Below are 14189 nucleotides of genomic sequence, written 5' to 3' on the forward strand. Positions count from 1 at the left end.
TCTAACAACAACAGCAGTGAAAGAAAATATCCAGACAGAGCCATTCTACCTCTTGGAAGAGTGAGAATGGATGGAGGTGACCTTCCCCAGAGGCAGCGTTGTAGAGGACACACTTACCTGATCCAAGGAGCAATGCTTCCCAAATAGGACACTTCTCCACCTGTCCCAAACAATACATCCCTGAGAGCATAGAATTCATCTTTCAGTTAAGGTCCTTGGTTAAAACTAGCTGTCCCATCCACTTATCCAGAAGCACTGTTTGCATAGGAAGTAATGGACGCTGCACTGCAAACAGCCACTGAAAAGGCTTTCATATAAATGATAATTTTATTGTAAATAAAACGATACATTGGCCTGGCTTTGCACTGCAAGCCCCCGGTCGGTACATATAGATACTGGTTCAAGGTCTTCTGCACAATCCAGGTTACAGCAACTTCTGCCTGCTCGGCACAGCTGATGTCAGGCAGGCATTGATGGGCAACTGTGTCCTTTTCCACATTTCAAAACCACCTTTAGGCCTTTCCTGGCTGGGGAATTCAGAGCTGCTGGTCAATTTGCTCCTGAATAAGGTTGGGGTTGAAAGACCTGAAGCTCAAATATCATTAACCCACAGAACATTGACTGAATGCTCCCAGCTCCACAGGCATACAGGTGACAGGGCAGCAGATATTCAAATACATAAAATCTTCCCACCCAGCAGTATTAACCTAAGCACCATGGGGATCTGATCCAGTCCTTTCCCTGTCGAGCTTTAAATATCTGAGCTTTGCCCACACCTGCCCAGCTTTCACAGATTATCTTTGCTCTCTTGGCACTTGGAAATACCCACTCACCTGAGCGGGTACCAACGTCCCTCTGGGTCAATTTGTTTTGGTAATTAATGGCAAAGGGAAATCTTTGGAGTATCTCCAAGTCCTGTGGAATACTACTCCAAAAACATGAAAATTGCTGCAACGTGCAGCAATCAGAATAGGCAAATATTAGATTTTACTGGAGAAGAAGCCAGTAACCTGGAATGCACAGAATCGTCGCGCCAAGACCAAAATGCCAACAGTTTGCTTCCTGACAAGCTCACACTTTGCCAAATCCTCTGTTCCCAAAGCTCCTCTCTGATGGGAACCTCCAACGTTTTCCTGCTCGAAGTTTCAGCTGTTCCAGGATAGCAGCACTCTGATAAAATACATTTGGTTAAAAAAAAATGGATCTTCTCCACTTGTGCAGCACCTCCCATCAAGAAACACTCGCTCCATCTCCCTCCCAGGCAGGAACAGCTGAAAACACAAAACGACATTTGGAATGGACGCAGCATTTTGCTGTTAGCCTGGCCACCCTCCTCTGAACAAGTTTATTCCCATTTTTCCCCAATGCTGCCAGGATCAAGAGGCCGGATGTAACTCAGTTCAGGGGTGTCATTACATTTATGTCTGCTTGTATTCTTTTTTGCTGTCAGGGCTGCGCAAAGAGACTGCAGGACAGATGCCAGCCTCAAGCTTATTCAGTGCAGCAGTGGACATCAGAATCCAGATCTCCCCATAATCAAGATGGCTGTGAGGAAACAAAGAAGGCATTTTGGCTTGGCTCTACTCGTTATAAACCATCAGCAAATTCTCTGCAAAACCAGCTGCTTTTTTTTCCTTTTTAAATTCATAAAGGCGTCAAATTTATTTCCCATCCTCCCCCCAACCCCATAACAGTCGAGTCGATATATATAAAAATCACCAAATATGATCTTTTACGATATAAATTAAAAAAAAAAAAAAAAAAAAGTATGAGGCATCACCGTTTACATGATGTAAAAAGAGCTAAAAAAGAGCGATATAAACTACATTCATAAAAGTGCATCTCCAAACACACAAGTAATGCTTTGGCTTGTTCCTGTGCCGAACGGGTGGCATTGGGTCAGGGATTGGAATACAAGAAGTCCAAGCTGGCACCCCATGTTCTCTGTCGCTGTACGATTGCTATTGGCTTTCATTAATACAGACTGGAATACAAGTGTATACACGGAGTAGGCACATTTCAGCAGAGGTGGTGGGAAGGACCAGAAGCTCTGGCAGGGAAAGGACTGAGCCCATCAGTCCGTGATGCTCTTTGCTTTGCTCTGGAACAGCCTTCCATGATGCGTATGAGGTAAAAGCCACAACAGATCCTGAGGATTTCGTTGCTTTGAAATATTAAAAGTGACACCATTTCCTCATGCCCTATTCTCCCAAATTGCAATGTGTGGGACAGCAAGGAAAGACCACGGAAGGGGGTCTCTGTTTGGTGAGGACAAGCCAAGGGAAGAGAGAAGCCTACGTGGAAAGGATCGACATTGCTCCTGTGCATCTGCAGGTTCAAGGGGGGTAATTAAAGATTCCAATCTTTGGTATATTTGTAGTTGCAAGGCTTGAAGAGTGCTAGGCCGCATAGGACTGCTGACCACTCCTGTCAAGGCTGCAGGAAGGCCTTGGCATCCCTCTGAAGCCATTTACAATGCAGCCAAGTGGTGTCAGATGCTCCCCAGAACAGAACAGCAGCGTCATGCCCTCACTTCCCTCTGGTGCAAGCAATAGTGAAGTGCAGGCCGAAAGTCAGGCCACGTGTTGGACAATTTGGAGTCAAGTTCCAGGCTCTAAGGAGATCAATAGAAGTGCTCTCACTCAATAAATTACAGAACAAGGGCTTTCATGAGAATAAAATCCCCCTAAGTGCCTGAAACTGAAACAGTGCATCCTTGTAGCAGTGCAGGAGAGCCCGAAAGTGAAACCAACACTAACTTGCTTCCACCCATTACATATTGCTCTGAGTTTGGCACAGAAAAAAAACAAGATTGTTAAATCCTTTCCAGGCTTTTTTTTTCTCCTTTTTTTCCCCCTCTTCTAAATCAATATCCTATTATTCGTGGTGTGTTCAAGGATCCTAAGCTCACATTAAAACTTGCTTTATCCTGTCAAGAGCTTAACATGAATTCCTGTTAATTTTGCTGCATCATGAAGCAACTTTCAAGGTTTTTTGGGGGAAGAGAAAAGCATGTGGGCCCTTTGGAAAATGGTTTCCAATACAAGAGGAGCACACCTTTAGTGTTGCTCTATGAAGCAATACTTTAGCTAGTAATTTGCTTGCTTCTCTTAGTTTTATTTCATGCAGGACACTTTTAATTAACTCAGGAACCCCCAGCACTTAAAAGCTGCTGCTCTCCTGTGTGAAATAAGGACCACTGGTGTCCCAGTGCAGGATTTGAGGGCAGTAAGCCATCAGGAACTCTGTTACCAGAGGTGTGCTACACACAAATGCAGAATGGCTTGGATGTATCTGTTTGTAATATGCCTGTATGGGGATCTCTGTAACTCTCCTCTTGGTCAGATACTTTCAGACATCTGCTGGCATTACAAGTGTTCTCTTTGTTCCACTGACTTAACTTGTACAAAAGCTTATTTAAATGGGGTCAAAACATTTTATGGGAACCTTAAAATGAACACCTGCATGCATATAGAACACAATGCACACCGTGAGGGGATGAGCTTGACTCTGACTTAATGTGCACAAGCAAAATTGCTGTCCAGCAAATTCTCCACGTGAAAAAAGGCAATCCATTTCCTTAATTTTCCACTAGGCTGGGCCACCAAAGGAACACCTAAGCTTTTCCTGAAGTAAATTCCCAGGCACCAGGTTAACTATCTTTGGTTTAAGGGATAGTAAAAATAACCAGCCAAAATGATTGGTGCAACAAAAAGCTGTTCTGCACCCTTCCAGCAGGGCTTTCTTCAGACCCAGCAGCCTCAGGGAGATGAACCAGGAGCACAAACTAACACTGCTTTAATGCTAGGACAGATCAAGCCTTGGAAATCAAGCTCTGGATTTTCCAACGTCGGTGGGAGAGCCCTTTTCTCAGGCTCTGGAGCGATTGCATTCTGCTGCAACATTTCTGATTATCCTGACATTTAGCTAGAAAGACCTCCCTCGCCCCCGCCCCAAAATCCATGGTTTCATTATAAAATAACACTATTCACATACTTTTGAATCAATATTTTCTGAACACCTTCAGATGCTGAATACTTAAGAAGAAAAATATATAATATAGCGAGCGCATGCTCAATGACACATGGCTTTTTGCTGGATTCATGTACTCCAGATATCTCTAAAGCCCTAGAAGTCTGGAAAACAGTGACCCACACGAGTAACCACTTGTAGAAAGCTGATCTTGAAAGCTGTAGCACGTTTCTGTGATGGAGAGGGTAGCTCTTCCAGTTCCCACACCGGTTCAGATTTCTTCCAGGTTCAACCAGCGAGACACTTCTTACATTCCCACTCTTGGGCCCGCAGAAAACACGCAGCCAGCTACAATTTCACATCAAGGTAACTAGGGCAAAACGCAGCTCTGTTTGGACAGCTGTCGGTAGAATAAACATTAGTCCAGCAAACAAAGGTATCAGGCACAAGGGCAGACCCTAGGTTCCTTGGTATAACTTCCCCAAAGGACTAGGACAGCTGAGTTGGCATTTTGAAGACGCAGCACCACAATGGGCAGTTGCAACTAGACCAGATGGAGCACTGAGAGCCCAGCAGGAGCTGCTAGCAAGGGAGGTAATTCAGTACTGGAGCTGTGCAAACTGATGTCTGAGCAGCTCTTCAGCAGAGGGTCTGTGCCTGGCTTCCACAAAGATTCGCTTTAGGAAGTCCCGGCAATGTTCTGATATGTGGGAAGGGAGCTGGGGGTTGGTTGGCTGGGTGGCAATTTTGAAAATGGCTGCCATGGCTTCGTACTCTGCCCAGGGTGGTTTCTCTGTCAGCATTTCCACAACAGTACAACCGAGGCTCCTGGAAAAGCAGATGGGAGAAAAGAAGTGAGAACCGACTCATACAGTAAAGCACAGTGTTCAGACAGGACTTCCAGGCAGCCAACATCAAGGTACAGCTCTGCTCTGACATAAAATGGCTTTGTGCTCAGCGAGTGCCATGTGTGCATAGATTCTGAGCCAGATCTGCCAACTTTGCTGCCTTTACTACTGTCAAGCTAGCAATAAAGTGCTGAGACAGGGAGCCTGGTTTCCACTGTGGTTCTCTGTGAAATACCATCTGTCCAGCTCTCCTTTGCTCACACTCCACTCTCTCAGCAGTTGTACTAACAGTAAGGGTGCACATGAGAGGCCCCTAAAGGTGCTGCTGGACCTCAATGGTATTTCAGGAGCTGCTCATGCTGCTGCCTGAAAAGCACTTGCTGCACTGCAAGGTAGAAAATGTACTTTTGAACTAAATAAAGTCCACCTTTATGAACGAATCAGAGCTGGTTGACCCCACAGAGCCATTTCAGCAAAATCCCTTTCCATTGCATTGTCTCAGAACATCCAGGTGAGAAAGCTGTCATCTCCACAAGAAATCAAGCATCCTAGACAGGCAAAAATTAACTGCTGTAAACCCAGAAGGCAGCAGGTTAAAAATGTCAGCAGAGCAGCTGCACCACCGTGTGAAGGCAAAACTCCTAGTGAAGTTAGTGGGGCTCTGCAGGGTAACTCAAGGCAAAAACGCGACTGTGAGGATGGACGTGGCTGGGCCACCTTTCTGCAGCAAGTGTGACACCAATGCTTTCACAAGAAAGATGGGTTTCTGTAGTACAACAGTGACCGTATTTTGCTCAAAAAGGATTAATTGCTTCCTCAAGGCCACAGATTAAGCAAAGGCAAATAGTGAACTTGAACACCCACTTCTGTGTTCTGTTCACATCGCTCCATTAAATAAGCAGGATTGCTGCTTCTGCCTTTAAACTAAACCCTCTTTTGAAGTGAAATACAAAGAAAAGACATTTTCAGAGGCAGACTTGCATCACTTGCCAAGACAAGAGAGGAAAGGAATTAAATCCAATGAATATGCAAGAAATGACTTTTTGACAACATTTAAAATCCAACGTGAAATTTTTACACTGATTTCCAGCCATTTAAGACTTACTAGAAGAGAGTACAGAAAATGCAAACCATGTGTGCTCAAGTGCTGGGGGTTTGCACAAGAGCAGGCAGGGATATATTATTGTTTAGACTGATTTATACCGTTTAAGCAGATCCGGTTTCTTTAAGATATTCAGCAAACAGCAGGAATGTTTTTCATGTCAAGTCACTCCAGCAATAACAAATAGCTCACATATTCTGCTGTTTAGGAAAAAGAAAATTGGAGAGGGGCCTGCAGCGGTGGCGGGAAGCCAGGTGGCTGGATTTGTTACGTCTTTGAGCCTCCTGGCCGTACGCTTCCACCCTGGGACTAAAATTGCACTGGAAAATTCTGACCCCCCCCCCCCCCCTCCCCCAAATAATTATTGGGATTGTAGCAACTGGAGCCCAGCCAACGGCAGCATCTCTTTGATGGGAATGGACTGTCAGCACCAAAAGGAAATCCACAACTCCATCAATCCAGGGGGAAGGGCACGTGTTCCATTCTCTCCCAAAGAATCCCAACTGGGAGACTCTGAAGAACTTAACTCTTTGCATACAAGTTAACTTCCAGCTATGCTTCCATTCACTGACTGTATGGGAAACAGGATAGGCCTTGCCTGACTGTGGAGACACAAACATACTTTATGCTGCTGTCGTTTAGCTTGGTTTTATAATCTTACCTTCCTGAGGCCTCCAAAACCAACATTTTGACACAGGACCATTTTGCTTTTTCCTTTCAGTAGAGGCTATTTCCTGGCTATGCCAATAATAGCAGGGCTGCAGTTTCCATTCACGCATACTTTAGATCACCTCTGATCTGGCCCGTATCTTGTGTGTTATTCCAGGTTTGGGCATCTTTCCTTTCAGGCTTTGTCAACATACTCAAATTCTATTCCTTTCATTTCCAGTGTTATAAGCATACCTCTCATTTTACAACAAAATGAATGGGCTCTCCCCAAACAATCTTCAGTCTCTTATCAACATAAAGGACATAAGAAGGGTGGAAACCTCACGCCAGAAAGTCAAAGAATTAGCTATCAGCTTGAGGGAGGAATGAATGGAAAATTTTACCTACACATTAAATGAGCAGTAGTGTATTGACATGGCAAAGCACAGTCTGCAGTGGGTCTAGCCTTAAGTTCAAGCCAACTGCTCCAGTTCACCTTAAACTGCTCTCACTTTCGATCCAGACAAACTCTGAATTTGGATATACTGTTAACAGAATGCAAGCGTCCAGAAAAGTTGTAAATGGATCCATGGGCAGAAAGTTAAACCCTCACCATACGTCTGCTTTTCTTCCATAGCCCTCTCCGCTGATCACCTCTGGGCTCATCCAATATGGAGTGCCAGTGACAGAGCGGATGCCTGTTCCAGACATACAGATTGTCTGCAGCCGTTTGCTGGCCCCAAAGTCCCCAAGCTTCACATTCCCAGCAGAGTCACGGAGAATATTGGCTCCTGGACAAGAAGGAGAAAAAGAAAAAGAATAGAGACAGCTGTTTTCATGCAATCCAGCTGTTGGATCTGCAGCCTACAGAGCTGATATCTAACCCAGAAATACCCAGGCTCATGCTAAGGCTTTCTCCCTGTTAAGCCCCAGGTGACCTGCTAAACATCATTTCTTTATTTCAGGCTGTAGACAAGCCAACTGTTAATGGCTGCAAATGGGAAAACCTTCAGGGGAAAAACATAAGGAAGCGAAGGGGGAGGGGAAATGAGAGCTGAGTCAGCACTGTCATTGTTACACTGCCTGTAAACAGTTCAGACAAACTATAGAGGGCCCCTAGGCCAATGGCTTAGATAGTACATAGTTTGTAGAAAAGGATTTTATTTGGATACTGCTTAGATGAATATACCCAGCTGACCAGAAAGCAATGCTTAGCAGATGTATCTAATTAAACCACTCTGAACTCCTACAATAAACAAGTCAATCTCCACTTTACTTGGTCAGAGGTCCTGAACATGAAACGCAGAGGAAAAAAAAGCAAACTAAGAGGATACCTTATGTGTGGATACAAGCTAAGGCTTAGAGACATACACACAACAAACCTTCCTTCAAAGCTGCGATAGGATCAAGAACTCTTTTTTGCCATTATCTGGTATATGCCTATGTGAACTTGTCTGCTCTCCAGTAAAATTTGTGTTCTGAGATGGCTTTACCACTTCACTTTCCCACTGGGAGAGCTGAATTCAGAATAACAACACTTTCCATCCTGCACCCTGGAGACAAATTAACAGTTTGCTTTAGAAGATAGGTGTAGACTAGTGAATAATCCATTGGTAGAAAATCATTTGGTATAGAACACCATATGAGCAGTATACAAGGTGTTATTCATGAATCAGCAGCTCATTTCCCTTTGCCAGCCCTGGAGGGAAGGCAATGAAGATTTATAGGCAGGAACAAGAAGATATTTTTCTTGCAGCAAGCAATGCTTCTGTCTGGGGAGAGCACAGAAAAAAAATTGTGTGGTGCGTGCCACAACTGTTGACATTAACTCTTAAGGAGACTGCCTGGCTCCATCAGGTTGTACTGGGAAGAGGAAGACTCAAGTCTAATCACACAAGCTCTACAAGGAAGGTTACAGAGGTCTCTTAGACAGAGCAGGTCACAAGAGCCTGAGGTAAGCAAGACTGACAAGAGAAGGCATAGGGCTCTTGCAGCAATTGTACGTTTATCAGCTGAGAAACAGTACTTTGGTCAGAAAGGAGATTAGAAGAGAATCCACAAGGAAACAAACGTGTTACGAGGGCAGTGAAAGTTAGGAGGCAACTTAACCTCATTTTGCTGAGGAGACAGAGAAAGAGGAGCAGTCCTAAGAACGAATTAAAGGCTTGCAGTCTTCCTTACTATAAACACCAACTGCCCTGCTCTCAGGCACTGTGCAGGAAATATCCCAACTTCCCTCACCCAGCCCACAACACCCCCTTCCCTAAGGCCTGGTCAGGACACAAGACAAATGGATACTGATACAAAGCAACAGTTCAGAAGCCCCAACGAGGATAACGAATCCTTAACATTTGGTTTCTTTTTCTGAGTTCCTTTAGCACGTGGCGTATCCATAAATCACCAGCTGATCTCACCCTTTATGTCCCTGTGCACAATCATGTTGCTGTGAAGGTATGAGACTCCCTCGAGAATCTGGCGAGTGTATTTCCGAGTTACATTTTCTGTGAGAGCACCATATGCCTTCAGCTGGTCCTTCACTGACCCCTGTGCCAAAACCAAACAGAACAGACTGGTAAAGAAAAGACATACCACAAATCTTGCAGTCTCCATTCAATTCCCAGAGCTGAGACCATGTTATCTACCCAACCAGCACGTGAAGGAATTCTGGCCCCTTCTAAAGCCTTTTTTTGTGAGGCTCTCAGAACCTCTTGCTCTGTGAAACCCCTTTTGAGAAAAGCAAAGACATTACAGCAGAAATATCTTGAGGAGTGTGTGTGCTTTCTGCATCCCTTCGCTGTGTTGGTACAAATGTCTGTGGATACAAGCAACAAATCAGTTAGGAGACAGATCCAGGTCGAAGGTTTCCCTTTTGTAGGATCAGTTTTATGCTAGTTTGCTGCAGTGCATGATTTTGCTAATTCAGTTAGCCCAATTTACAAGTTGGCTCAAGTTCTTTCAATTACTTTGGCAGAACGAATTTACACTGGAGGGACAGAACTGGCTTTAGTGATTGACAAAGAGAACGTATTTCAAGTACAAAACACACTGGATCCCACAGTTTAAGCAAAACTTTCGTCCTGACCAACAAAATCACTCATCTGCCTTTGTGTCAGCTCTCACCCCTGGCATGTACTCCATGAAGATGGTCAAGGTCTTCTCTGCTCGATCCCGCAGGCATCCATAATACTGCACAATACGTTCGTGCTGGAGGTTCTTCAGCAGCTGAATTTCACACTCCAGGGCACTCACTTCCTATGGATGTTGGAGGAGAAAATAAGGTTCCAGCCCCAGGAAATATTTCATCTCAATAAATCCATCCACGTCACTGGCAGGATGAGACCACTGCTATAGTGATGCATGACATTGGCTCACCTAGCTCATGGGAAAGGCAACCAATACCAGTGCTTCATGTTAACCTTTGCTGTATAATAAGCTGGTAATAGTGGTGCAGAAATAGAACAGAGGCAGTATCATCTTTGAATTTACTATCAGAAAACAACCTTTCTTTGTTGTCTTGAATCTGTCGGCTGTTTACTGAATGGCTTTAGGCAAGGTGACAGAAAGCATTCTTCAGGGACAGTACAGAAATAACCTCAGTCCTCAGCACTAAGCTGATGGCAGCGAGCTCTAATTTCAGCTATGAAAAAGGTCTAAACAGATCATTACAGAATGGACAGGAATCTTTCTGTATGAACCTGAACCCACGAGATACCTAGAATATGGGTGCTAAGAGCTCCTAACTTCTTTTCTCACCTAGTTCTGCACTGATTCGTGCTGATGATTTTATTTGGATCAACCTTAGAAACTGCTTCCCCTCTTATTTACTTCAAAGAATCTGCAGGCATGCACATGAAACTAATTCTCTGCTCTATTCTTGCCACAGACAACAGGGTATCATAGTGCAAAGGCAAAAAGGCTATCCAACAATTTCAGACTGAATCAGAGATGTTTGTTGCCCAGGAAAAGTATCAGGTTCGTGCTGAATCCAAGGAATGAGCAGGCTGTACATCAAAGGTGCTGGAGAAGGAGGATTTATGGAAAAAGGAATGATGGCTTTCCCCAAATTAGTCCCACTTAACTCTCGCCAGCCCTGTGTCACTAAAAGCTGCCAGAATTGCTTCTCTCACCTCAGGAGAGAATACAGCTCTTCAAGAGCAAGGAGCTGGCTGCAAGTAGCTTAATGGGACCAACTGATAGTTTGAAGTCTGGAGTTCCAGTGCCTTCAAAGTATGTCCCAGCCTGTTCCTTGGCTCAGATTTACTGACAGATTTACAGCAGAGACATGTATAACTTACAGTGCATCAACTGAGGCCTTCTCTTGGCACCAATATTCCACACGAAACCAGAATAATTAAATCTTCATGGATTAGTTCTTTCGACTCAAAGTGGATTTGTTTAACACAGGGAAACAGGGTATGTTGTTCAAACACTACAGGAGAACCCAACAGCCAACTCATTTGCATTCACTTTGCAAAAGCTGTTTGCTAGTGTATAATTTCAAGGTGCCCTTCCCCATCTCCACTGTTTCTACTGCATTGTCATATTATGTTCCTATTAGCTTACAGTTCAGTTTATTTTGAGGATAAGGAGAACTCAGTAGTGGAAACAGGCAGCTCATAATTAGTACAACTGATGCAGGGACTAGCATGTAAGCTAGGAAATGGGTTTTCTAAGTGCATGCACCTTCTTAATAAATTGTCATTTAAAAAAGAGAAAAATCCTACTCTTTCTGGATTTACTTTCAATCACACTCCATGTCTAACCAGGAACACAGGGCAGTCTAGTATTCCTCAAGTAACCTGGCATCAAACCAAAAAGCTGTGAACAGAGAGCCAAAAGCGAAGCCAGAAAATGGATTTCAGTTGCAAGCTGAAGTTAATAATACGGAAAAGTAATTCTTAAATGACTCCTATTCCTCTCCACATGACTTGAAACACTTGCACAAACTGAATAGTGATGCCAGCTTTCGAGGACAGACAGATACAGGCACATTACAAAGTCTGCAAGCAAAGTTTAGCAGCTGCAAAGAGAATTACCTTGCTCGTTTCAGGACTCTCTGGGTCAAACTGGACCTGCTTAGCAGCCAGCTCTCTGCCTGTGTCCACATCATAGCACAGATACACACGACCAAAGGCACCCTGGCCCAGCAGTTTTCCTCGTCGCCAATTTATCGGAGCGCTTGGAGCTGAAAAAGAGCAGAAGTAACAATTCTTCTTTTTGGCTGTGCTGTTTGAAGACAGCGGTGAGCTTTTCAAAGATCAATTCCCACTGTAGAGAGCTTGAAGTGCGTACTTTGCAGATGAAGAAGTGGACATAAAAGGGACTCTCCCAGGATCAGAGTGGCAGAACTCCAATCTCAGATCCCCAAACAAGCCCCAGTGTCCCATTAAAAAGAAATGGTGAAACATTTTATAGAAACACACTACACAGCATTTTATGTTATTCCGTAAATGGGCACGAATATGAAATCTCATTCCACCAGCAGGGTGGATTCTACAACATCACAATCTTAAGAGATGGAGCAGCAATTAAACACGACCTTCTGACACCTGATCTGTAGTTACTGCATGCATTAGATGAGAAGAACTGGATCAGCCTTGTCCCATCAATTCCATCCAGCTAAGAACGGCTGTTAAGCTTCTGGGACAACTTGAAGGACATCCTTTACGAGCACCTGGCCAATTATTGCTTAGTCTGAGGTCCCTTCTCCTGCATGAAGGATTTTATTGCAAGGCTATTCCTAGAGCAGAAAAATTAGAAGTCATAATTCTCTACAAAATCTGGTACGGTAGGAACCATAATGTGAGGACAGTGCAGGTACCTTCATCACCAGCTGAACAATTAAGCCTAAACAATACACAAGAGAACCACGTAAAGCAGCCACCTCCAGCACCCCCAGCAGGAGGCTGTCAGCAGGGAATTACCAGCCCTTGTTCTGCTGTGCTGCCCAGCTTATTGTACAGGTGGCAGCCTCCTGACCCAGAAAGCCTTGAGCCCAGTCTTCCAGACTGCTCTCGATAACAAAGCATATTATTCAAAGGCCACTGCTGTAACTAACACTGAAAATGGCACTACCAGACACATGCAGTGCAATGCATCCAATTATTTCGTATATAACAAGGAATTGTAAAAACAAAAACAGGAACCAGCCATCTGGACGGTGAGGAAACGCAGAAGAGCTCAGAGATTAGCTCTGCCATGTCTAATTTAATCAGATTTACTGCCAATCAGTGCTTTAGTGTGTTGCTTATTCTGCTGGCTTTATGTCTTTATTTTGATCTTTAAATTACTGTACGGAATGGCTCAAGTTCATTAGTAATGACTTATGCCCTATTTCTTTCTTTTATTATTTTTTTTTAATAACTTAAAGATCCCCAGACAGCAACTCAGGCATGTTATTAACATAGAAGCAAACCTTTTTACCAAGGAGCAAGTGAAATAAATACAGTCCTTAACTAGTAAAGTAACTGCAATATGCAAGCTTGACTATAAATGTTAATGTATTCAGAAAATAAGTTTGTCTGGCAGTTTTAAGAATCTCGTATGCCATCTAGATCAATCAATTTACACCTTTTTATCTCCTAGCTGAATTTCCAGTGTTTTCTAGAGGAGAGGCCAGTTCCCAGTGCAAGACTACATATTCTTACCTGACAACTATTTCAAGCACAATAAACTCCCAACATCTTCCTTACACACTCACATTACTGTGAGCTGTAATACGATTTGTTAAACCTTACAACCAAAGTAGGAAGTAGCAGAAAACAGCTTGGTTACACAGATCTAGACAAGCTTTAATAGCAGTACTTGCCTTCCTGGACACTGCTAGACCAAGGATTATCACCAGCTTCTAAACGAACTCAACTGAGGAAAAAAATAAAAGACCTCTCAAAAGTGAGTCAGAGTGGTCTTAAAACAGAGCCACACGACTGCGTGGTTTGGAATGGCTTCTTAAAAATCCAGCTATGATCAAATTGGATCTGGAGTTAATCTCTAGCAGACTTTCCTGCCCGTAGGCCCAGCAGCCTTCCTCCAGCATCAAGGTGATCACTTACATTTAGTGGGAATGTTCCTCTCCTGCACAGCAAGGGCATTTTCACTGTCAGCACTCCGCAGGCGCCCCCGGGAGTCCAGGTACTGCAATGCCAGGCCCAGGTTTTCCCCATTGGTGCTTAAGGAACGACTTGAAGGTACCAAAGTGAAAAGATTCCCTTGGTGACGCCGTATCCGGGGAAACGTCCGCCGCCCTGGAGAGGAACAGTAACATCTCTAAATGACATCCTTACAACTGGATAGCAATGGCCAGAAGGTAAGCAGTGAAGAGAAATAATAGACAAAAAAGAAGTTTCGTTCTTTTCCCATGAAGTAAAATCTACTGCTGATCAGACAACGCACATAAATCTAATGGATCTGATGTTCAGCACTGCTTTGGACCACTCCCCCAAAGCAGAAGGGAGGTGTTTGGTAATGCACTCAGTGCAGTACTGCTTCCAAGCAGCCTTACGTGTCAACCTAAACAGAACTTGCCTTCCACAGCAAAAATCTGGTCTACAAGCTACCACACAAACACCAAGGCTTGCTAACAACCACACACAGAATGACTTTCTAGACAAGATGCCTGG

General features: G+C 44.0%; 1 protein-coding gene across 2 annotated transcripts in view; it reads right to left on the reverse strand.

Moving 5' to 3' along the window:
- Positions 1–329: 329 nt before the first annotated feature.
- MAP3K3 (mitogen-activated protein kinase kinase kinase 3) overlaps positions 330–14189 on the reverse strand; it is a 40080-nt gene continuing 26220 nt past the window's right edge. For both annotated transcript variants that reach the window (XM_048926971.1, XM_048926970.1), the window contains exons 12-17: positions 13623–13814; positions 11607–11755; positions 9691–9822; positions 8985–9114; positions 7184–7361; positions 330–4800 (exon numbers count right to left, since the gene is read on the reverse strand). In XM_048926971.1, coding sequence (XP_048782928.1) covers positions 4572–4800; positions 7184–7361; positions 8985–9114; positions 9691–9822; positions 11607–11755; positions 13623–13814 — 1010 coding nt within the window. In that variant the 3' untranslated portion in view covers positions 330–4571. The remainder of the gene's footprint in view (positions 4801–7183; positions 7362–8984; positions 9115–9690; positions 9823–11606; positions 11756–13622; positions 13815–14189) is intronic.

The sequence above is a fragment of the Lagopus muta genome, chromosome 25 (assembly GCF_023343835.1).
Source record: "Lagopus muta isolate bLagMut1 chromosome 25, bLagMut1 primary, whole genome shotgun sequence".
Lineage (NCBI taxonomy): Eukaryota > Metazoa > Chordata > Aves > Galliformes > Phasianidae > Lagopus > Lagopus muta.